This window comes from Lacerta agilis, chromosome 4 (assembly GCF_009819535.1).
Source record: "Lacerta agilis isolate rLacAgi1 chromosome 4, rLacAgi1.pri, whole genome shotgun sequence".
Classification (NCBI taxonomy): Eukaryota; Metazoa; Chordata; class Lepidosauria; order Squamata; family Lacertidae; genus Lacerta; species Lacerta agilis.
Window position 1 is genome coordinate 59,572,143 of NC_046315.1, and position 24,588 is coordinate 59,596,730.

General features: G+C 39.2%; 1 protein-coding gene across 1 annotated transcript in view; it reads right to left on the reverse strand.

The window, feature by feature from the left end:
- IL1RAPL1 (interleukin 1 receptor accessory protein like 1) overlaps positions 1-24,588 on the reverse strand; it is a 672,251-nt gene that overhangs the window by 144,094 nt on the left and 503,569 nt on the right. The window contains 1 exon segment of the mRNA XM_033147221.1: positions 10,560-10,634. Coding sequence (XP_033003112.1) covers positions 10,560-10,634 — 75 coding nt within the window.

Consider the following 24,588-nt stretch of genomic DNA (forward strand, 5'->3'; position numbering starts at 1 on the left):
GCACAATCCCAGGCTATAGATTGTGAAGCTGAACCAATTACAGCACAAAATGATAATGATAATTCTCTATATAGCATACTGAAATAGCTGTATGGGGTAATATTTTGAAACAGCACAGAGATTTGTAGCACCTTAAAGGCCATCAGATTTATTATGGCATAGGCATTTGTGGACTAGAGTAGTTGCTATGAATATTTTTATTGAACCCTGTTTCCTAGATGCCACTGAGGACATTCTCTGTTAACTGGATCCATGCTGCCCTGAGAAATAGCTGATTTTGTCCATTGTGTATCTGCACCCCACTTCTCTGATGTTAAGTCATTTATCTCTGTAAGCCCCTTTTCTTGGCAACACAGTGATTAATGTAAAAGAAGAGGGTAGTTAAATATTTAGCTTTCATGTCACTACAACCTTGACAGAGACATGTAACAACCACACTGACTACAAAACCCTTTGAAATAGTGCCTTTATACAATGACTTTCTGTGCACTTCTCTAGTAATTAAAATATGTAAGAGCCCAGTTGGTCTGCATACTGCTGATGTGGTAGAAAGTGTGGGAAGCATTTTATCATCAATAATTCAAAACTATACAAGAAATTCTATACAAGAAATTCTATACAAGAAATCCTATGTCTCTGACTGTTTGCTACTTTACAATATTATTCAAAGATGGAAAACTAAACTTGATGTTTTCTTTTTCTTTTCTTTTCTTTTCCCCAAAGCTATTCTTTTCCATGCAGTGAAAGTCTGGAATCTCTAATTTACAATCTTATAGGAGAATTGCTCTTTCTCACACTTACACAGCTAACATACATATGAACACTGGATCACAGAATCACAGAACAATAGAGGGTGAGGGTGATCTAGTCCATGAGGGTGATCTAGACCAACCCCCTGCAATACAGGAATCTTTTGCCCAATGTGGGGATTGAACCCACGCACGATTGATCATTTTCAGTCTAGCCTGAAAGCATACCAGTGACCAAAAGCCTTATATCACACTAACAGTTTCCTCAACAATCTGCTCTGCTCAATCAACCTATTCATAATAAAAAGAGCACCTGAGAATGCCAGGGTTTTTATGCTCATAAAGCTATGGAGCAGTGAGGATTAGCATGAAGATTTCACTTTGCGATTTAACAGTATTGCTTTAGGTAGTCGGGAAACCAAATATCAGATGAGAAAATTATCTTGCACCCAAAGTTAATTTAAAAGTATTGCTCTTCATAATACAAAGTCTTAACCTACATTGAGTCAATTACAGTTATACTTTATTGGGAAACTAACATGTCCACACAGAAAGTCAGGGTGAGTAAAGCCTAGTCATTGTCATGTAGAGCAGCAAGGGATGTATAAAAGCCCCCTGAGAAATTTCTTTCATCTCACTGAAACTTCCTCAACTTCCCTTGGATGTTTTTACTTGAGCATGAACTGCTAAATTCAGCTCAGGCTTTACTTTAGTCAAAATCCTAGAGTGGGAGCTCTAGAAGTCTCTTTGGTCAGATACACATCTGCACCCATAGTTATAATAAAAGTTGACATTCTGCAGACGTAGCCTTAGGCCAGTGACTGAAAATGAAGTTGATTTGAATTGGGGTTATTACTTTTGCCATGAATTGATGCAAGTCTGCAAAAGATTTGTCATCTAGTCCACACCCTGCCATTATTAGCTTTGTTCCCTTTGATGGTTCTTCTCCCAGGTAGCTTCCTGGATAGGGAAAGCTGAGTCCAACTATTTAAACTAATTTTCAGTTTAACTCTCCAAGCATTGATTAATTCTGACTTTTATTAGACACAGGAATTGAGCAGTAGCTGGCTCCTCACAAACTCATAACAGTATATAGGAAGAAATGGCTAAAAACATCAATGCAAATCTTCTGAATAAACTCACTGGTTTTATTCTGTACCACTTGAAGCCCCTGGCTGTATACTCTCTCTCTGTGTGGGAAATCCAATATAGCTGGGAAGCATAGAAGAAGAAGAAGAGAAGAAGAGTTTGGATTTGATATCCCGCTTTTCACTACCCGAAGGAGTCTCAAAGCGGCTAACATTCTCCTTTCCCTTCCTCCCCCACAACAAACACCCTGTGAGGTGAATGGGGCTGAGAAACTTCAGAGAAGTGTGACTAGCCCAAGGTCACCCAGCAGCTGCATGTGGAGGAGCGGAGACACAAACCCGGTTCTCCAGATTACGAGTCTACCGCTCTTAACCACTACACCACACTGGCTCTCAGTGTACAGACATTTAAACAAACACTAGCCTGATTGCCTGTGGCAAGTATAAATCTAGCCCCCTTGCATAGTCAGGTAGGAAAGGCTTTGTTTTTCCCTTACTAACAATAGATGTGAGCAGTTGGCTACTAATTTATATGCATCTGTCTGGAAGGCTACCATTATTTTTTTGTGATCACTGCCATGCATGAGGACTTAGTACAAATGACAATTTTGCAGTAGATATGGCTGAGTTACATGAATTTTTTTTATCATGCTTGATAGTATGCTTTAGTCTTGAGATGCCATATAACAAATCTTACATGACAGTAATATGCTTAAATCTGACAATGGATAGTTAAGCTGAAAGGATATAGAAATGCCAAAGCTGGAATAAGGTCAAATGAAAGCCCTCCTATCAAAATACAGGACAGCTGTTGGCTATTGCTTTTCTCTGGAGTTAGGACTTTATATTTACTAATTCACTTAGATTAGCTTTGCTGCACAAGAATCCATCTTCTTTAGAATAACATTAATAAAACAAGATTGTCTTTATATTTTTTCAAAAACTGATATGTGATGTAGAATGCACATAGTGCAATTGTTTAATTCTAAACACGCACCAAACAACAGAATTATTAGAAACTTGGCAGAAAGCCCTCGGTATCAAAAAATGAGCAATAAAATAGTTTTGAAGTGCAATCCTATATCTACTTTCCTGGGACTGAGTCCCATTGAACTCAGTGAGGATTACTTCTGAGTAGAAGTACCGGTATATATTTTTGTGCTGTTAGCTACTGAGATCTCTGAATTCTGAAAGCTGCCAGAATTTCTAGTTAGGTGATGCAGAGCACTTTCAGTAACTTAGGAAAATTTCCATATATACAAGGCTTTATTTTATATTGTCAGAGCAATAGTCCATCTTTCTATTCTGATGGACAGCCCCTGCAAAATATTGAGTGCAGGTGTGTCTTATTGAGATACTTTAGCTGGAGATGCCAGATATTTAGTTTCCAAAAGTGAAACCTGAAGGGAGAAAAAGCAGGTACACCTTCATGCCAACAGTAGAAAACTGGATAGTTAGATTGCACTTGTCCAACAATCATAGCTGGATAGGGAATAGATGGAGATTTGCAGAGCACATGGCGTACAAAGATCAGTCATACTGGAGCCATGCACAACTTTGCCATGCTGGTATCCTCTCATGCTGCCTGAGATTGACGGGTTGTAGTTCAAAACATCTGGAGGGGTGGCAGAGGTTGCCTTACACACTGTATTCAGCATGTATGATAGATACATACTGCTTTATTATCATCCTTGTGCAATTTCTAACCTGAATGCAGTTGTAAAATTGTTAGGCAAATGTCCACTAAAAACTCCCAAGTGATTACAAATCGCCAGCAGAGTCGAGGATAGTAATATGGTATTTCACTGTTGCCTAACCAGATGGTATTATGCCATGGACTATTTTACTATTGGCATACAGAACCCAGCCAAAGCCACAAAGCCAAGTTTATTGAGAAAGTGTTGACTTTCAGCACAATGATTTACTACTCAAGAGCTGTATACAATGTTTTTTTTTATAAGAAGGGGAATAGTTTTCTATTAAGAATGAGCAAGGCAAGAGGCACTACAATATGCAAAGCACGTTGTGGTTACATTTATTGCGTTAATGGTTTCCTTACCAGAGCTACCCTATAATTCACTAGATATGGGGATTTCCTTACGGCTGCCAAGTTTTGTTTTTGAGGTTAGGTCTTTGTAATTAATTGAGGATGAATAGAGCTGTTTCTTGGCAAAGAAATTCACTCAACTAATGATCAAATACTACTAATTGCATCATAGTTTCACCAAGGGTCAGGTCTCACTAGAATTCCTGCTAATAGCTGTCCAAGATAGACAACAGCTACAGGAGTTTGGAAATCTTATTATCTCTCATGACTTTCACACATTTGTGTGAAGATTCATTTGTCAGCAGTCATCCCAAACAATTTCCCCTCCCTTTAGCCCACTACCTCCATTCCATAATGGTCAGTTTAGTTGATTCCTAAGGGCCATGCATAGCTTTTATTTCTTGTTGTGACTACTGGATTGTTACAGGACTATACAGAGTGGAATATATCTGAATCACAGTTTCATACAACAGCAGAAAATCTTTCATTTGACAGATAATACTCCAGAGTCAACTTTTTTTGTGCCTTAGACAAGCCAATTAACACTTTATATATAAAAAAATAACAATAAGGAAAGAAAAACGCTGGATGGCTCCAGCTTCTCTAAGACCTCTGACAAAGATCTTCGTACACTTAATGAGAAGTGGTTTGCAGACAAAAATTCAAACATTTTACAAGTGCAAATATCACCCTAAGTGTTACATCTTTAGAAGGGTCATTGTTTTTCATACTTAATTAGAGCTAAAGATTTCATTGCAAAGTTTTTTTAGTTAAAAAAGTTAACAAAGGGACCAATATCAGTACAGTGGTACCTCAGGTTAAGAACTTAATTCATTCCAGAGTTTCTTAACCTGAAACTGTTCTTAACCTGAGGTACCACTTTAGCTGTGAAAGATATGCGTGCCTGGCGTGCTCTAGTCCATGGGGTCACGAAGAGTCGGACACGACTGAACGACTGAACAACCACTTTAGCTAATGGGGCTTCCTGCTGCCGCCGCTGCATGCTTTCTGTTCTCATCCTGAGGTAAAGTTCTTAACCCGAGGTACTATTTCTGGGTTAGCAGAGTCTGTAACCTGAAGCGTCTGTAACCCGAGGTACCACTGTATGATAAACTTAATCAGCTCCCTTAGTAGGTCATATGACCAATATTGTGCCAGAGGAGATGCTGACACTGTGTAGGAAGTCTCCTGACCATGAAGGATCAGATTTAGTTATTGCACTTGTACCGTAGTTTTATCAGAACTTACAATCAGGGATAACCTCTGAATCCCTGAAGTTTTCATGAACAACTAGCTGCTATGCAGCAACCCAAAGGAACACAAACTAGTTCAAAATACTTGCCATTGACTCTGGAATACATTTCATTATATTAATCGGCCACTTTGTAGTTGCAGCCGCAGCTTTTGTAACTGCAATAAATAATAGCATAAAACAAAGCAGAAGGGCAGCTGCTGCATCCCAACAAATCTTGATTCAGATAATACATTCTCAGTGCAATGTTTTCCTAGGGACACTCAGAGGACATCACTAGGAGACAAAGCTGACCATGTGAATGAGGCCTGTGATTTATATTCATGACAAGGGCCAGCTACTAACATTATTTCCCAATATTAAAGGATACAAACCATAAATCATGAGCTTCTTGCATAAGGAAATCAGTGCTCTCCTAGGAAGCTGTGATTTATACGATGCACTTTAATCAATGTTTGACAAATATTTCATCTCTAGCTCCATTTGGACTTGTGGGAAGCAGATATTTGTGGCTATGTGTGAATAGAAAACTTCCTGCAAAAATGGATGCATTTGGTAGCATGCAGACACTGGCGCACTTGGCAAGAGTTTATTATAGGCAAAGTAGTGTTTCAGTTGAAAAGTAAAGAAAGGAAATGAAGGATTGTAAAGTGACCAGGCTAGCAAAATCAGAAAGAAAAGAAAGAAATCCTGATTTGGAAGTATTTATTTTTTATTACATAAACTTAGATCAAAACTGAATATAGGAAAATAAACACCAGGAAGAGCTTGACAGTAAGAGCTGTTCAACAATGAAATAGACTTCTGAAAGAGGTGGTGGACTCTCCTTCCTTGGAGGTTTTTAAGCAGAGGTTGGATGACCACCTGTCATGTATGATCTAGCTGAGACTGCTGCGTTCCAGGGGGTTGGACTAGATGACCCTCGGGGTCTCTTCCAACTCTACAATTTTTTGATTCTGTGATTCTGAAATTTCAAGGTTAGATGATACCCTTTCAATTTGCTGTCCAAGTAAACTGGGACTGTGAGACTTCCCGTAAGTGACTGAATCAAGGTCAGCATAGATTTCATACACAGCAGTTACTGAACAGAGAGAATCCATCCTTTTTTCTAAGACTCGTTTTCCTTCACACCGCTCGAGAATGAAAGATTTGTATCTAATTTAAAGTAGTGTGTTTAGTGCTGAGTCTGCTTTTATTTACAATCTACCCTTCAGCTCCTCTGCTAAAAGTGAAATGGCAATTGCTTTTAAAACGACCCATTTTCATGGCGCTTCTATGTTAAAATTGTACCGCAAATATCAAAAGTAGAAAAAAGGTTTATTGAGTCCAACTTGGTGAACTGAATGTCCCTACACTGTTAAGAGTATTTCTTTCTATTTATCTTCTTAGAATTTATTAATCTTCTTCAAAGGTCTTCAGTTGCTAACTTACTAATCAACTGCAAATTTCCAGTTAATGAAGTAATGATAATTTGTTGAAGGAACAAACTTATTAACAACATGATTTTAAGCTCATACAAAAAACTGAGATGCCATATGAACTTATAAATATAAGCAATAGATTTATAATGAATTGTAATTAGCTGTAGAACCTAAATTATCTGTAGAAAGATTGCTGAGTTAAACCATTTCTATAGTTTAAAAATAAATAAATTCTGAGTTCTGACTCATAGTAATGTTAAGTTGTGGTTCTTACTTTAAAGTGAATATAATTCACACCACTGATACCGGGACTGCATATACATAATGCTTTTAAACCACATTCAAAGCACACATTTTCATTTTCCCCTCCAAAGAATTCTGGGCACTGTAGTTTGTTAAGTGTGGCTGTGAACTATATTGCCCAGAATTCGGGGGGGGGGGAGAGAATGTGTGCTTTGAATGTGCATAGCTTGGGTAAAGGAAGATTCTGCCCAAAGGACGTCCTAAACGTAAGTACCTATAGCTGAGCTGAGACTATGGTACTAAGTCTGCCAATAAATCCTCCTCCTCCTTCTCCCACTGTAGGAAATTATAGTGGATGCATCCTTCCCACTAGTCCAGGTGCTCTGCAGGTGTCCACCAACTTCCTCCTTTTTCGAATACCTTCTGCAAAGGAGGAACCTATTAAATAGTGGGTGGACATAGCAGACGACACAGTGATTCTCCAAGCAGCTCTCTTTATTCTCAGGCTGGAACAGAAATGAACTGAAGGGCTGAGCCAGCCTGCTTATATAGTACTCAGTAACATGCAACAGTAACAACTCTCTCTAGCTACCCAATCTGTGAACGGCACTCTCAATCCTTCATTTGCATGTGGACCTGAGTGAGAACTGCAGTCATGGTGGGCAGAGTGAAACTATATACACAACACTCCTAGTGGCCTAGGGTGAGAACTTCAATACATAACAGAACCACTCATTGGTTCTGTGCTGGGCTTTTTTCCTATTGTGCACCTCTTCTCTCAGTCAGGTTCTGTTGCTGCTCCTCATCCTGGCAGTGTCTACCTGCTTAGTTTAGACACTCTTCTCTGTTTAACTCTCCCTTTGTCTACACTCAGTTGCAGCTGAGCTACCTTTCAGCTATTTCACTAGGCTTACCAGGCTGGCATACTGGTAGATTGATGAAGGTTGCTGCCATTGTAGTTGGAATATCCTGGGGACCTTTCTATTACTGCACAAGGCTGTAGAGGGTTTCAATTCCCCCTTCCCTTTTAGCTGAATATAAGTTTACTGATGTTTCATGATGTAATGTCATCCCTGTTGTATCACCGTATATGGAGCAGAACTCAGCTCATTGCGGCTCTGTTGCTTAAAGCAGATGTTTTCATTTAAGACAAAGGGGGAAATAAATCCACAGCTACCTTGTGTACTGATGGTAAAGCCCATGCCCCAAATAATTTGATGTTGTGTTTCCACCATGAAGATTGTTGAAAATCCTTGCTTTTGTTTAGTCCAGCAAAATCTGGAGGGTCCACGGGTTTTCCAGCCTTTATCTAACACAATCCTTGAACTAGGGAGGTGTTTTGAAAATATTGTTACCTACCAGCTTTAAGCAGGAGGTTCTAAGCAGCTAAAAGAAAAGAAAAGAAAAGAAAAGAAAAGAAAAGAAAAGAAAAGTGACAAAGAGCACAACCCCAACTCTTTTTTTCATTTAGGCTGAGATATGAAAGAATGCAGGCCGTGCTTTATGTTGTCTGTTAAAATTTGTCGGAAAGTGAATCTAATTTTCTCTGTCTGCTTTGGTTTCAGAAAAGGTTTTTAGGCACCTCCTTTGGAAGCAAAACTGAGACTATTTCCTAAAAGATGATGACATCTTTCTGCTGTCTTGTCTAGTGAAGTGGAGCAAAACTCCTGCCAGGGGAAAGTTATTTTGTTGTTTCTATAAACTGCATGGCCATTGGGGAGTTTTGTTTGGCCTGCCACAACTAACTGCTTTATAATTCTGCCTCAGTGAGGGAAACGGTTGAAGAAAGATACAAGACAGATTTCTATGAAACCCTACTGCACAATTTTCTCTTACAATTTTCTTATATATTTTCACAGACAGCTTGGTGTCTTAAGCATTCACCTATTCCTTGTAGCAGTAAAAACAAACAAACCAAATATTGAGAGGTTGATCCTCTTGAGTAGAAAATAACCATGTGTATTATTAAAAGCCCTTCTGCAACTCAAATCCTAAATGCATTATTTAATCACAGATATTGATTAATTCAAATGAACCACTTAGTAAAAGCAGAGAAGAGCTTATATTATCTTATTCTTGACCTCCATTAGCTTTCTTGTCAGAACTTGATTGAAACCTGTTCAACAGAGTTAGTACATATGGTTTATACATTCTGTTTATACATTTTGAGATTTATTTTCAAACTGGCCTTAATTAATGTATTATTTACCAAGTTGCTTTTCCACATGATGTATGTGCTTCATTGGAAACAGAATTTTCATTTTATCTGAAATTTTAATATTTGCAGTATGCATTTGATAAGACCCACAGTGAACTACTACTTCAACAAATGCTTTCTGAGCAAAACGTTAGACATAATTCTACCTCTCACAGGACTAGCCATTGCAAACCCAATGCTTTCTTATGTTCTGTGGTAAGCTTATAAAAATGTGCCTTCCCATTGTAAATAGAATACTGCTTCTCAGGTCAGGTTCAGAACTTCCGGCGCCATCCACACATATGAGAATATGACCATAATAAGTTATCTTTAACATATCTAGAACTGCAGAACTCAGAAGAGACAAACAGGAACTTGCAGCATGCCAATTAACTGTTTGGAGTCAGAAATTAGAACCAGCTTAATTATAATTTGCCAATCTAGTAATGCTTCAAAGATACCGGTACCTAAGAAGATGTCTAATATTTCACATTCCTTGATCATAATTAAGTAAGACAGATGGTATGCAGTTAAACACAAGAGTCATCGCAGTAATACAACAAAACATCAATGGTAATATTTAGAAGCTAAACTTGTACTCTGCAAAGTCAGAAAATGTTTAAGCAGAAGCATAAATTCCACTGATATGATCCCATACAAGGCTAGAATAAATCATTGCTTGTTTTTTTTAAAGACATAAAATTATAGAAAGTGCAACTGACTACCAATAAATATTATTTTCATCAAACAATCTAATGTATATTGAAGCCCTATTCTGACAATAACCTGTAGTTTCCAAGTGAACAGATGATGACAAAGACCCAAAAACCACATTCATTAAATGCCACTAACATAGCCTAGATCTGACATGGCAGTGGAAGATGGCATTAAAAATTAGATAGCAATGGTGACAGCACTCTATTCTGTAGTTACCAAAGAGTCAAAAACATAATGCAGGGAATTTTACAGTGAATGATAAACCATTGAAATTCAGGTATAATCTGACAAAATGAATACAGTAAATGCTCTTTTGGAGGCATGAAAGTATGACTTAATATAACTTAAAAGTCTATATATGGGTAAAACAAAAATTCAGCACATTTGGTTCTAAGTCAACAAACCATGCAGCACTCAGTTGGTCAAACTAAAACAGAATCATCAGGAAAATTGGCTTCTGTACTTGAAATACTCACAGCCTTCCCAAATATTTGGGACTACAAATCTCATCAACACTGACCATTGGCAGTTATAGCCCCAAAACATCTATTGTGCTCTTCAATTTGATTGTTCCTCTACTTTTAGTTAACTTCCCTTAACTATTACTTGTAAACAGAATAAATGCAAACTACGGAAAGAAAATGACACTTTGCTTTTTAACAAAGATCAGTTATAATATTAAATACAATAGAATCAATGCAAATGTGTCATTATTACAACCTAACCTCAAACATATCTGAGCAAAAACACAGTGCAATGTCATCTCTAGTTTTAATTTTAATTGTTAATGCCTCCATCAAACATTAAGACACAGCAGACACCAGCACTTCCTGAATGCAACTTACCCAGCTGTGTCTCCTGAATTGTCAGTTTACTCTCTGAAGGATATATAAGCTTTGGTGGTTTTTCTGTTAGTGGTGCTGCAGGGAGAAAAAAAGAAGAAGCATGGTCATTCTGAATATTCCTGAATAAGAATATTTTGACACCTAAAATCAGGGTATACAGGGTATAGCTCCCCCCCCCCGTGTTTTCTGAAACAGTATTAACAATTGCTTTGATTTTAACAACATTGTCATTGGCGCATGTCTTGTGCATTTACACCGTTATTGTCCCACTTCGAACAAACAAGTTTGATAGGGTTTTGCAGTGTTTCATACACTATGAATCTTACATGCAGAGAAGGAATGACAGAAAAAGCGGGGGGGGGGGGGAGACAGGGAAAGCAGGTTGGGACAAAAGCCAATGGATTTGTACAGAGCAGAATTAAGAAGGAAGAAAATTGTGGTGAAGGCTCAGTGTTGATACAGAAGCTGGAAGGACATTACTATATGGAATTACAGTATGAGGGTATGCATTTGTGAGAAAGGGAAAAAAGGAGTGATTTTAGTAAAGGCATTCCAAATAGATTAAGATGAATAATAAACAGGAATGAGGAAGCGTTGCAGTAGTTTGAGAAAGAAATGAATACAGCACAATGTTTTTTGCAGAAATGTGTCATTCTACAACCTTTTTTATCTCCTTGTTCAATTAATTTAATACTCAAACCCAAAATATCTGTGTACAAGGCAATTTGACACAAATGGGAGCACTTTAAAGTTAACTCTCATTATATTTTATTTATTTATTTACAAAGGAAAATAAATTACCCTTCAATTTGAGATGAGCAGCTTCTCTAAAAATGTATTTTTAATGATAGCTTTACAGTTATCCATATAAATGTATTGAATTTATACCCCACCCTTTCTCCCTGAAGAGCCTAGACGAGCATGTAGCTGGGTCCAGTAGTGGACTTTGGGTCCTCAAATTCCCACGGTGCCCTATGTGATGCTAAAATTCGGCACCCCCTGCCTCTCATGCTCCATTCTACAGCATTGTTGTGGCGCCCCCTGCAGCATGGCTCCCAGTGTCACTACAATGGTTTGCCTTAAACTGCCTCTGCTGCACCAGACATTGCAGAGAAGCTCTAAAAGAAATCCAAGCACGAAAGACTCATCATTTCCTTATCTTTCCCCAGCACTTTAATTTCTAAGTTGGGAGCTGCTGAAGCTCAAGCCTTTCTGAAAGTCACACACCTTCTATGCAAACGAAACTTATCAGGGATAAATTACATGAATCTTCACTGTGCATACAATAATAAAGCGGGACCTGCCACAAAATGTTGCAGTATAGAGTGGTATTAGGCCAAAGTGTTCAGCCCAGACTGTTTCCCCGCTCCCAGGGTTTTGGTTGGTGGGAAGAGTGGCTCCTAAAGATTGTAACAATCTTTAGTAATGGTGGCAAACTCTTATAATGTGTGGTGAGGGTGTGTCTCCATTCCCAAGGAACTGGCTTATGTTTCTCTCCTTCCCCCTTAAGACACACACAAAAGCATTGCCGTCACTTTAAGCAGTGGTTGAGCTCCCTGGCAGCATTTCTTTCTACTTTCAAAATGCCTATAAATGAAGGATGCTATGTCATGATACGGTTTTGTTGCCAGGGGGTGGAGATGGCTTCCACCAGTGGGTAGCATGGGATGGACAAAATAGAATGAAGGAAAAATATTCAGAGGACAGTAGATGAGCACCTACAGATATGCAAAAATGTTTTCTTTTATCTATGTGTAACAATACATATGAGAAATCATGTAATAGCGCTAGATAATAGGCTGTCTTTAATTTGAAAAAGATATACCTTGCTTTAATTACCTTTGCTCCAACTACTTTTCACAAAGCGCCCACTTAAAATTAAAATCAAGGATGGTTGAGGATTTTAGTCGACTCCATAATTTGGCATGAAGTCTCTTTTTTATTCAGCTGAACCAGCAGTTGAAACAGAACATACAGGTAAAACTCCAAAAATTAGAGTATCACAGAAAGGTTCATTTCTTTCAGTAATTCAACTTAAAAGGTGAAACTAATATATGAGATAGACTCATGACATGCAAAGCGAGATATGTCAAGCCTTTATTTATTATAATTGTGATGATTATGGCGTACAGTTGATGAGAACCCCAAATTAACAATCTCAACTTTGGGGTTTTCATCAGCTGAACACCAGAATCATCGCAATTATAACAAATAAAGGCTTAACATCTCGCTTTGCATGTCATGAGTCTATCTCATATAATAAACTCCAGTAGCTAATGAAAACAGTTGCTTACATAAATGAACTTTTCCATGATATTATAATTTTTCGAGTTTCACCTGTAGGTCTGTGGTTTAGTCCTTTCCAAACACTGGATCAATCATTCTACTTTTGAGGTGCACGCAGGGTGCTTCCCATTTCTTTAAAATCCTCTAAAAGCTTTTTGAAGCAGCTTCAGAGCAAAGCACCTCCACTGTGCTGCGTAAAAATGCTTTCAGAAAGAGTGCAGGAAGTGGCTGCATATCCCTGTTGGGGCATGTGCAGAGTGCCCATTCAACACGCCAATGGAACAGAAAAACACCAGACAGTTCTAGTTAGGCTCAGTCCCTTTACTGACAGTATAATGCAGTTCCATAACTTACAGGTTACAGACAGTTGTAATATACATCAAACAGTCTTTCCATCAGCCTCCTTGCAGTGTTCCAACACAGACTAGACTCTGGCCAAGGGCAGGCACCAAAAGCAAACTTGCTTCAAACACAAGAGTCACTCGCACAGGCTTGCTGACTCACTCTCACATGATTAACTAGTCGCAGGTGCAGGACAAACACACCCAATTAACCACTGTTCTTGTCCTTTTTCTCTGCATGCAGAAGTCCTTATCCATTAACAATCCCATCCTGTGTAACTGTACATACAGTGGTAAATTCAGATGCTCCCGTGTAGTCATGTGAGGACCCTATACATATAAAAAAACTCAGAGAGGGCTTTTGTCTTACTTACAAAGACATGTATCCTTCCATGTACACATTGCCTCATCTCCTTCTCCTTCACTATTTCCAACTATGTTATTTGTTTGGAAGGGTTGGTTGGTTGGAGAAAATATTAAATCACCTAGATATGAATCTTTTTCTTAAACACACACACACACACACACACACGTTAATTTGACTACTACCTTATCAGTAGTTCATCATATCTTCTATTTAAAGACTCTAAGTTATAAACACAGAGACATCTTTCAGAGAATGTCCACTATGCCATTTAAATGTAGATTTGCCTTTTTTTGTCAAGCTCAGCTCAATTATTCCTTATCAGATAGCATTGCTACAGCCACTGTTCTAAATCTCTTAAGTCGTTTCAAAGCAGACCTTCTGTCAAAGGTAAAGCAACTGCTGGAATAATCCTAGTACAAAGGAAATGTAGGATAGGGAACAACAAATTCCATTTATTTAACAAACTGATACATTACTTACCTGAGGCCTTGGACCTCAGGTGGCAGCTTTCTGTGTGAAAAATAATAGACTTTTTAAACTGCACAGGGATTAGGGATGTTAGCCTCACAATACTCTTTTGGAGTGTGAGGTACAACATATCTGTAGCATCAGCCTGCCTTACAGCAGCCCTGTCATTGTAAGGGAAACCAGGCTATGAAGTAGTTGCTTGAGGTTCTGTTTCTATGGTCCCAGACCTGGATGCTCTAAGATCTTACTGAGTTCTACCATATATACAGCAGAATACTTGCCTTCTGGCTTGCTGTAGCTACTCCATTCCATAAAAGGCCTTGTGAAACTGACATAAGTATACAGATATAGATTGGCTTGATAATTTCTATTGACATTTTATTTTTAATACATTCAATATTTAACACACAAAACACCTCAAAACAGACCAGTCCTGTCTATTACCTGCTCTCAGAGGAATCCATGTATCTAAATAACTAATTATACATCTGCACTCAGCATTTATTTGTTAATATGATGCCTCTACATTATTTCACCTATTCAATTTTTTAAGAATCACAGACACAACTCAGAAAGCCCTCAACTTAATTGAGCTCAGTGATACCTTTTCACAGACATCACTTCCAGTAGCACAAAATATTTATTCCATAGATCAGGGCAGGCCAACTTGTGTCCCAGGGGTTAGACTGCAACTCTCATCATCCCAGCCATTGCCAATGCTGCCTGGGGCTCATGGGAACTGGAGTAAAACACTCTTTGAGAGGCCACAGGTTGGCCAGCCCTGCCATAGATTAAAGATAGTTAAAGGTAAAGGCAAAGGGACCCCTGACTGTTAAGTCCAGTTGTGTCTGACTCTGGGGTTGCTGCGCTCATCTTGCTTTACTGGCCAAGGGAGCCGGCGTACAGCTTCCGGATCATGTGGCCAACATGACTAAGCCGCTTCTTGCGAACCAGAGCAGTGCACAGAAACACCCTTTACCTTCCTGCCACAGTGGTACCTATTTATCTACTTGCACTTTGACGTGCTTTTGAACTGCTAGGTGGGCAGGAGCTGGGACTGAACAACGGGCGCTCACCCCGTCATGTGGATTCAAACCGCTGACATTCCGATCGGCAAGCCCTAGGCTCAGTGGTTTAGACCACAGCGCCACCTGCATCCCAGCACCATCCACATCCCTAAATATAGTTAGCCTCACTAAATGTTATATTTAGCCTCCCATCTACCTTTCTCCAAGTCTGGAAGGAAAAGGAATGGGTGGTGAGAACAGTTAGGATTCATATGAATTATGGGTAGGATTAATATAATAAGTCCTGTCAGGAAAACCCCTTGTGCAAGTGAGTTTCTCCCCTCTCCCTCCTTGTACCCTCCCAAAATTGGATTTGGGGGCTCAGGAGAACCCTATAACAGTGTGCAGTGGAGAGGGGATTGCCCTATCTGGCAAGTCTAAATGCTTGCTGTGACAGAAATATCACCTATATATACAGTATATACATATTCATTTAAAATAAATGAATTCATTTGAATAGAGGGAGTAATGCACAGTTGAAAGCACATAACTCTTAACAATAGCAATCATGTGCATAATTAATGTATCAAGAGAGCACTGTAAAGTAGAGCACAATGCAATTTGCTCTTCTCTCAGTTTAGCACCCCTAAAAAAATTAACAGCAGTTCTGGAGCATGCATTTGAATAAGAATAGTGAACAGTGGGGAGTCAATTGCTAAACAAAGCATTTTTGAAACAGACCAACTCCCTTCAAGGTGATTTACCACCTATGTCCTACAGACTAAGAATGACTGACAACACAATCCTAACCATGTCTACTCAGAAGTCCTGTTGCATTAAACAGGACTTACTCCCAGGTTAGTGGGTTTAGGATTGTAGCAGGTATCTTACACCTGCCACAAAAATGCCTTTAACAAATAATCTGTTACAAAGTTGCCATCTACTACCCGCTTGTTCATATATCAGATAATCATTTTCTTTTTTGTTACAGTGAGAATTTGAATAAATACTAGATTTCTATATTTGTTCCCCTGCCCGCAACCCTTCAGTTCCTGCTGTTTCCCCCCTCTAACCCATAGAGTCATAACATTCTCTTTACCTCATTTAGACAATAGGTACAGCCTGGATGCTGAAAACTGAAGATTTCATGTAGTGAATCCACCATGGAAACAGATGAACCATTAAGAAACAAGGGTCCTGTTGTTATGCAAATGTATTTGGCAGTAAAACTGGGGACAGAAATGCATAACAAAATGTAGGAACTGTGTAGGCAAAACTGTTTCCAAATAACTGTTCACAAAGTTTTAAAGTAATGTGGCCCCTAATGACCAGGGACAGGTTGGGAGTATTTGGGGTGGAGAACACATGTGCAAACAGATGTTGAGATTCCTCATTATCTGCTCATCTCTAATTGAAGTTGACATGACATTTGAGCTAGTCTAGTAACTAAGGGAGGCTGCACAAATTGCTTCTTTTCTATATTAGTCTTCACAAAAATTCCAAGTGCTCGGCCAGGGAAAAGACAAATTATCTAAAAATCTACAATAACCAAAATGGTACCCTCACAGATGGATATTCTTTCTTTAAAAAAAATGCTACCCAGCAAAAACAACAAAGACTGATGGGGAGAAATATATTAGCTTCAAATGTTGCAGTGCAAGATTAACACTTTATTATGGATTTTGCGCAATGCATCTATATAAGCTTCTGATCTGAATTATATCCATTCTCACTTAGGTGACTGTACATTGCTACAATGATTTATAAGGCAGGGCATTGTATTATCCCATTTTTCAGAAGAGAATGTTGTCAACTAAGGGGCTGTCATAAGGGTCTCCAGTTAGGCTATATAGTGGTACCTCTGGTTAAGTGCTTAATTCGTTCTGGAGATCCGTTCTTAACCTGAAACTGTTCTTAACCTGAAGCACCACTTTAGCTAATGGGGCCTCCTGCTGCCACTGTGCCTCCAGAGCACGATTTCTGTTCTTATCCTGAAGCAAAGTTCTTAACCTGAAGCATTATTTATGGGTTAGCAGAGTTTGTAACCTGAAGCGTATGCAGCCTGAAGTGTATGTAACCTGAGGTACCACTGTAGCTGATTTATAATTTAAACCTGTCTTCAAAATGCAACCCACTTCTCTTGAACTGTACAGCAAAATTTAAGGTATTGCAAGTCTTTCCTAAGATTCAAAAGGTCTTCTGATTTCTTAAAATGCTTAAAACTGTTACAAATAAAGTAGTGTAGCACCCTTAAAAGGGTTGTGATGTAAATCTACTAAAATATAAAAAGGAATGACATGATTCAGTTGTCTTATTTAATGCAATGTACTGCTTGTCATGACAATGACAATGACAATTGAATATCTGTCTGTTCAGGCCCTTTCTTCATTCTTAAAATAGTCGTTCCAACTGTAATACTGCTAATGTTGCACTACCTAATTGTTTTCTAAGTCCTTCCAATTCTCTTAAATATAATAGAACAGATACTATTTTACTGAACTAGCTCTAACTGACACTCAGCATTACATCATTAAGCTGGTAACTTTCTGTAAATTATATCTGCTCAGCATTTCTTTTTTTCTTTTTTCTTGACAGCAGGAAGTGAACTCTTCATAAACTTGCTTGTATTTAGTAGTGTGCAACATAGAACAGTTACTTCTCAAAGGTGGAATTGTAATTCTGGGCAAATGAGGTTGGGTGGCCTAGGTTGATATAACTGCTTGCCCTTCCTGTAGCTCCACATGCTCATGGGATGTGGATCAGACAGGCAACGAAGCCAAAGGCAGGATGAATAGGCGCAATTCCTACTCATCCTGTAGACAGACCACCATGCAGCTTAAAGAATTCTGAGAGTAAAGGAGAATTTGTCTGCTGAGCAAAAATTTTGGCTCATACACTGGCAACCTCTCACCTAGACCACTGCAGTCCTTTTCTCTCTGGTCTTCTGTGGTGCCATCTTGGTCTGCTTACATGTATCTAGCATTCTGCAGTCAAACAATTCCATCCCTTCCTTGCTTTGATCAAGTAGTATTGCACCTTAAATCCCTACACTGGCATTCTGTCTGCTCCTGATCTGTCCAGTTCTGTGGGACTTTGAGACATTAGTGGAACAGGTGAATGCAAATCAAAGCACAGAGCAGAAAAGAACAGGACCTTGGACAGTTCAAAGGGCAGCCTGCAGTCTCACCTCTTTTTCCTCCTAAGAGATAGATAAAGATGTTGCCTCTGCAGAAAGCTAGAGCCAAATGAAGTCTTATGTGGGCTGTCAAGATCTGGAGTGTGATAGGTTCCCTGGTAGAGCCAGCTGACCACAAATGTCTGTGCAAGTTATCAATGTCATAAATTGAGAAAAAGGGTGAGGGAACTATATCCTTTTCAGTGTATAGATTGTCTTGCTAACAGGAAGTGATGCTCATGTCTACTAGAATATCAGAAATATTTAAAAGCCAGAGATACGAGAAATGTCCCTCTTATGTTCCTTCACTTATCCATTTTTTTCCTCTGCCCTGAATTCTACTTCTCCTGATCTTTGCTTTCACTGGAATTTCTAAACATATTTGTGAAACAATACTATGTTAACTCAGTACGTTCTTGGACTGGTTAGAATGGAACTAGTTTGCTAACAGGACTTAATTCTATTGAGTACTCACCCCCCTCATCTCCTTCCCTTGCTCCCTGTTCCACCATTTCCTTAGTTGTCTCTCCCCCCGCCCCATATATCAATTTATATGAAACATTGTTTGGAAAAAGAATGAACAAAAATCTTAATTGTAAATTCCAGAATTGTGGGACATGCGGTTTGTTTCAGCTTTCAATTCCTTCAGTTCATTTGTATCCTCCCCCCCCACACACACATTAATAAAACACTATGGAGATCCACATTGCTAGGTCCAAAGGAGATACCCGACTGTGCGAAAATGTTCTTCATAAAGCTACCCAGTCACTCTTTTGCAAGTAATGTAGTTCTTTGCTGCCATACCTGTTGCAAGAAGGCTATAGCAGGCTTTATTTCTCTATTGGAAATGTGTGCTAAGATTTTACCTCTTCACTGCCTTGAATTTGATGTAAAAAAGAAAAAAAGAGAGAAGTCTAAAGTGGTCACAAAATGCTCACATCAATCATTGCTGAAAGCAAAGGCCTTTCCACACACCCCATTCTTAGCTGGAGCTTTGAGTTGCCTTTTTGCTTATCTTCCTGTTGTAACTTCTTATCCGTGAAATGTTTGGGAGTGAAACACTGGGCTATTTCTGTTTTCTCTGGATTTATTGTGTATCTTGTTTTCTATCACTGAGTAGGAACAACAGGATTAAATGGAAGTAGCAGAGCTGCATGTCAAATTGCTTCACTAAAGCATGACTCGTGTGCAGAGGGAAACAAATGGACACTTCTCTTGTGCTGTGTAATTCTGACAGCCCACTTAAAGGAGGGTTATAGGACTGTGTGGAACCCACAAGTGCCTTGACTACATATTTTTATACATACGTACAGTTATCACAACTAATGTGTTTGTTTGTTTGCTTGCTTGCTTGTTTGTTTCTGTAAGGCCCTTTAATATCCCTGTTCAAACAAGTTTATGTCCAATGAACATGTGGAAGCAGATAAGCAGCCTATGACCATTCCCTTGACTTCACACATTATTTCCCAACTTCCATCTAGTATTTTTTTAATCATTTCTGCCCCATCTTTCACAATCAAATTGTCTCAAGGTGCCATCATCATTCTTATGAATCTGTGAACAGTTGTGGTTCTGTACATATCAAAAGCAGAAGGCTGAAGAATATAAGTAAGTAAAAATATTCCAGCCTTTTTAAAGTGTTGGTCCATATTAATTTATCACCACTGCTAATTGATTTGCATATTTATACCCCACCTTCTAAATGAAGTTTTAGTCAACTTAGAATTTATTTTAAATACAATAAAACACATGAGTTACCAGGAAGGATTGTATGTACATACAAATTTACCTCCCCTAAAGTTTTCAGACATCCCAGTTCCAACTGCTGCTGCTTATGAAAGCCTGGGAGATGAGCTTGTCCTGAAATGCATGCTCTCATGGAGTAAGGTTTATTTACCAGGGCTACTGCTGCTGCCTCAAAGAACTTTGGGTTCCTGATACAAGAGGCACTGGAGGAGTAAAGGTTTTCACAATGCTCACACCATCCTTCCACTGCTTACCTCGTGAAGCAGCATCCCGCTACCTGGTGGCCTTCACATCTTTTGGACTACAACTCCCATCATCACCATCCATGAGCTATGCTGCCTGAATCTGAGGGCACCAGGTGTTCTAAGAGATTTGACAGTGAGTGAAGGTTATGGGAATTAATACATTCTTTCCAGTAGCACCTTAGAGACCAACTAAGTTTGTTCTTGGTATGAGCTTTCGTGTGCATGCATACTTCTTCAGATACTTCAGATACTTCTTCAGATCTGAAGAAGTGTGCATGCACACGAAAGCTCATACCAAGAACAAACTTAGTTGGTCTCTAAGGTGCTACTGGAAATAATTTTTTATTTTATTTTGTTTTGACTATGGCAGACCAACACGGCTACCCACCTGTAATGGGAATTAATACAGTTGCTGTTACCTATCTCTACCTATGAATCAGGACTGTTTTCTGCCCCAGCTTCTTGCTGCTCACTAAACTCTGTTGCCTTTTCAGCTTCTGACACTTCCTCCCCCCAGTCTGCCCCCTCTTTTCCCTCTGACCACTCATCGTCATCCCACTACCAATTCCCTGTCTTCTTCCTCAGCTGGTGCCTCCACCACTCCTCTGCATCCAGCCAGTCCATGACATGGGAGCCAACAAGAACTACCTGATTGTGACAGCACTCTTACCATTTGTGACTACCCACAAATGGTGTTCAGAGGCACACTGACTCCAACTGGGGATGGAGAACATAGACCTCATGCTTAGAGTCCACTGATAGCCTCATCCTCCAACGTCTGGAGGAGTATGAAATCTGTTGAAAACTAGTTCTGATCCACACACTTGTTCAAGAGATGAGGATCAGGGCATTTGATATACCAATTTGCAAAGATCAAAGCCCTCACATATTCTTATTTAACTCTCATTGACTATACATCCATTTATGGCACATAACTCTGCAAACCAACTGAGGAGTTGTGGAGCTTTGTAATATACAATCATTAGCATAGCTAGGGTGGTGGGCGGGAGGAAAAAATACCTGATTGTTTATGCTTTCCTCTTATAGATTAGACAATGAGGGGAAAATTCACATTTTTTGCTTGTATGGGTTTTGTTTTGTTTTGTTTTTGCTTTAAGCAACCAAGAAAAACCAGGCAGCTTTTTTGTGTGCTCAGTCCTGGAAGGTTAGCATAAATCCCAGGAGAAACAGATCAGCTTCTCAAGTGCAGATGAGGCAGGCAAAGGTAAATGATAAATAGCATCACATGCCCCCACAATTTATCATAAGGTTCTCCTTCCGTATGTGCTATGCTATACACACAAAAGCATATACACATGGCTTATCAAGGCAGTCATCCAGTCAAAGATGGCTTTAACCCTGCATAATCCTTATCTAAACACTTTTTGAAGTCTCAGCCCCTCAGGAATACTTGCTTTCTGGGTCTCTCGGCAGTTCTCTATTGTTACAGGGCAGTGGGAAGAAACATCTGTTATAGTGTCTGCGTGGTGGTTTTTTTTAAAGAACTGTTACTACAAAATGATAATTCTCCAAAGAGTGGGGAATGTGGCATACAGCAATATAGTTGGGCTCCTTTTAAGAACTACCTACTATAGAAATCAAATCAATATGGAGAGTGCTCTTATACTATTTTCAATGTGCGTGCATCTCTTTCTGCAGTTACTTGGCAACAGACTGAGATTAGAAATTGTAAGCACTTGCTCTACAAAAATTCTACAGGAACTGGTGGTTACACAATCACCAATTTATTCCCAGTTGCACCGAAAGGACCTTGTGGTTCTGAAGAAAACAAGATTTATATGATAAAAGGAATTCACAGAAGGTCAAGCCCTACACAATTAAATTGATTTTTGTTATACATTTTTTTTTGCTGCGGAAGAAACCATACCAAAACTTCACAGAGGACAAAATGGTTTAGTAAAAAAGACACTAATATGCTAGTAAAGAAACAAACCAAAAACAAAACATAGTATATTAAATGAAGTTTTTGTTTCTGCATTCCAAAAACAACAGCACAGTTTTTCAAGCCTTGACAGCTTTCTTCTAGTGCTCCACACGAGTGAACCCCATTGAACAAAGCAGGATTGAAGTAAACATGTATAGGATTCAGACCTATTTCTGAGTGCACATGTTTAGGATTATGCTGAACAACTGATGTCACACACACATTTAATTTGGAGTACAATATTGCTCGCAGTGGGAATAAGTAAACATGCATAGGACAGATTGTAAAGTCACATTCAGAATGGGCAGAAAGGTTTGTGTGTATTTATACGGGTATTTAATTCCATATAGAATTCTCTCTGAAATCACCATGCATGATTGGACTGTGATTGTATTAGCACCGGGGACTGGGATGGGGGTCTGTGACCATGAACTATGCAAAAGATATTGGGGGCCCCAAAACAGTTCGGCTTCCATGAGCTGGACAGGTCTAAGGGTATAGGATAACCAAACAGCCAGGCCCACAAGAAGCAATCATTTGTGTAAGAAAAGAGGTGAAATATTATCGCTTACCACAGCACAGTGCCCCCTCTCAGTAAGTGAGAATTCAAGGGTTTACCCACACTATTACCCTTATCACAGGAACGGCAGGAACAGCCTCTAGGAGAGCTTTGCCAGTGTGTACAATGGCATTCCTAATAATAGCTTTCTGATTTCATTGTAAAAGCAGTATTTTAAGGAATATAGCAGCATCTATAATATGCATTTATGACATTGATACCTCACATTTTCTCCAAGGGGCTCAATATAGTATACATATTTCTCTCACTCCCCATTTTACCCTCACAACAATCCTGTGAGGTAGGCTAGGCTAAGAGGCAGTGACTAGTCCAAGGTCATGCAATGAGCTTCATGGCTTGAGGGGATTCAAACTTTTATATCCCAGATCCTAGTCCAACACTCTAACAGCTATACCACACTGCCATATTATGGCACCTTGAGTGTCAGTGGTGCTTTGAAGTTTGTGAAAGGTAAACAATTGAAGACTAAATATATAGAAGACTAAAACTGTCTATGTGCTACTGCTGAACACATATCAGTGATCAGAAATTACTATCCTTGGTAATTTTGGTGCTGCTTACCATTATCCTTATCATACAGTGAAATGCATCTTAATCTAATTAATCTATCAAAACCTGTAAACTAAGCTTCTTCTCCAAAACTCTCCACTTAAATGCCCCCCCAACAGCAAAAATTCTACCACTGCAACTCTGCTGCATAATATATTACCACTATTTATCATTTCAATGACATTTTTCAGTGTACAAATTGCTTTGAAATTGCTTTAGCATTCATATCTTGTTTATCCTCACAATAAGCTTAAGAAGCAAGTGACTATGCTGAGAGACTGTGACTTGCCTAAGGGCAGCAATATGAGCTTTTTGGCTCTTCAGGGATTTGAACCTGGTTTCCCCATGTCCAAAAACATTTTGTAAACATTGTATGACAACTGGAAGCAGTCAGATACACTCATACCCCAAGATCTGTTTTTTTTTTTAAGAGTCAGCCAACTTTCTATGAATTCTTTCCACAGATCCCCATGACTATATCACATTAACTGCAGAGTCTTGAATAATCCCATTATCAAAGCTGATTTGCACCACATCTTTCTTGTTATCCTTCTGCTCAATCAAAGTTGATACTATTCACTCTCCTGAAAGCCATTCTTGTACTTAGATGTATGCTTAAAACCATTTTTGTGTCTGCATGTTTTGCACACCAAAACTGTATCACAAAATTTAACAGGGGAATAAGACTAGGAATTGTGTGCGGACACACAAGCAAGTTTGGAAGAGTCAGATTGGATCAATCTGCTGTGAAAAGCAGACCAAACAAACTCCTTCTCCACCCCTATATTAGTGAGGTTGGGATTGCAGGTAGCACTGTGGTCTAAACCACTGAGTCTCTTGGCCTTGCTGATCAGAAGGTCGGCGGTTTGAATCCACTGAGTCTCTTGACCTTGCTGATCAGAAGGTCGGCGGTTTGAATCCTCATGTTGGGGTAAGCTCCCATTGCTCTGTCCCAGCTCCCACCAACCTAGCAGTTTGAAAGCACACCAGTGCAAGTAGATAATTAGGTACCACTGTGGCGGGAAGATGAACGGCATTTCTGTGCACTCTGGTTTCCGTCACGGTGTTCCGTTGCTTCAAAAGCAGTTTAGTCACATGACCCAAAAAGCTGTGTGTGTCCTTTATCTTTACCTATTAGTAACATTGCAAGAGTTTGTAACTACCGTACTTTTCCATGTATTAGACAAGGTTTTTTTTCCTACTCCAAAATAGTGTTTAAAAATGGGGCTCGTCTAATACACGGGCAGTACATTAGGAGCCTGGGTGACTGGTTGCAGCCGCAAGCTGCAGCTTGTCAGCAGCAATTTGGTGAGTGATTGT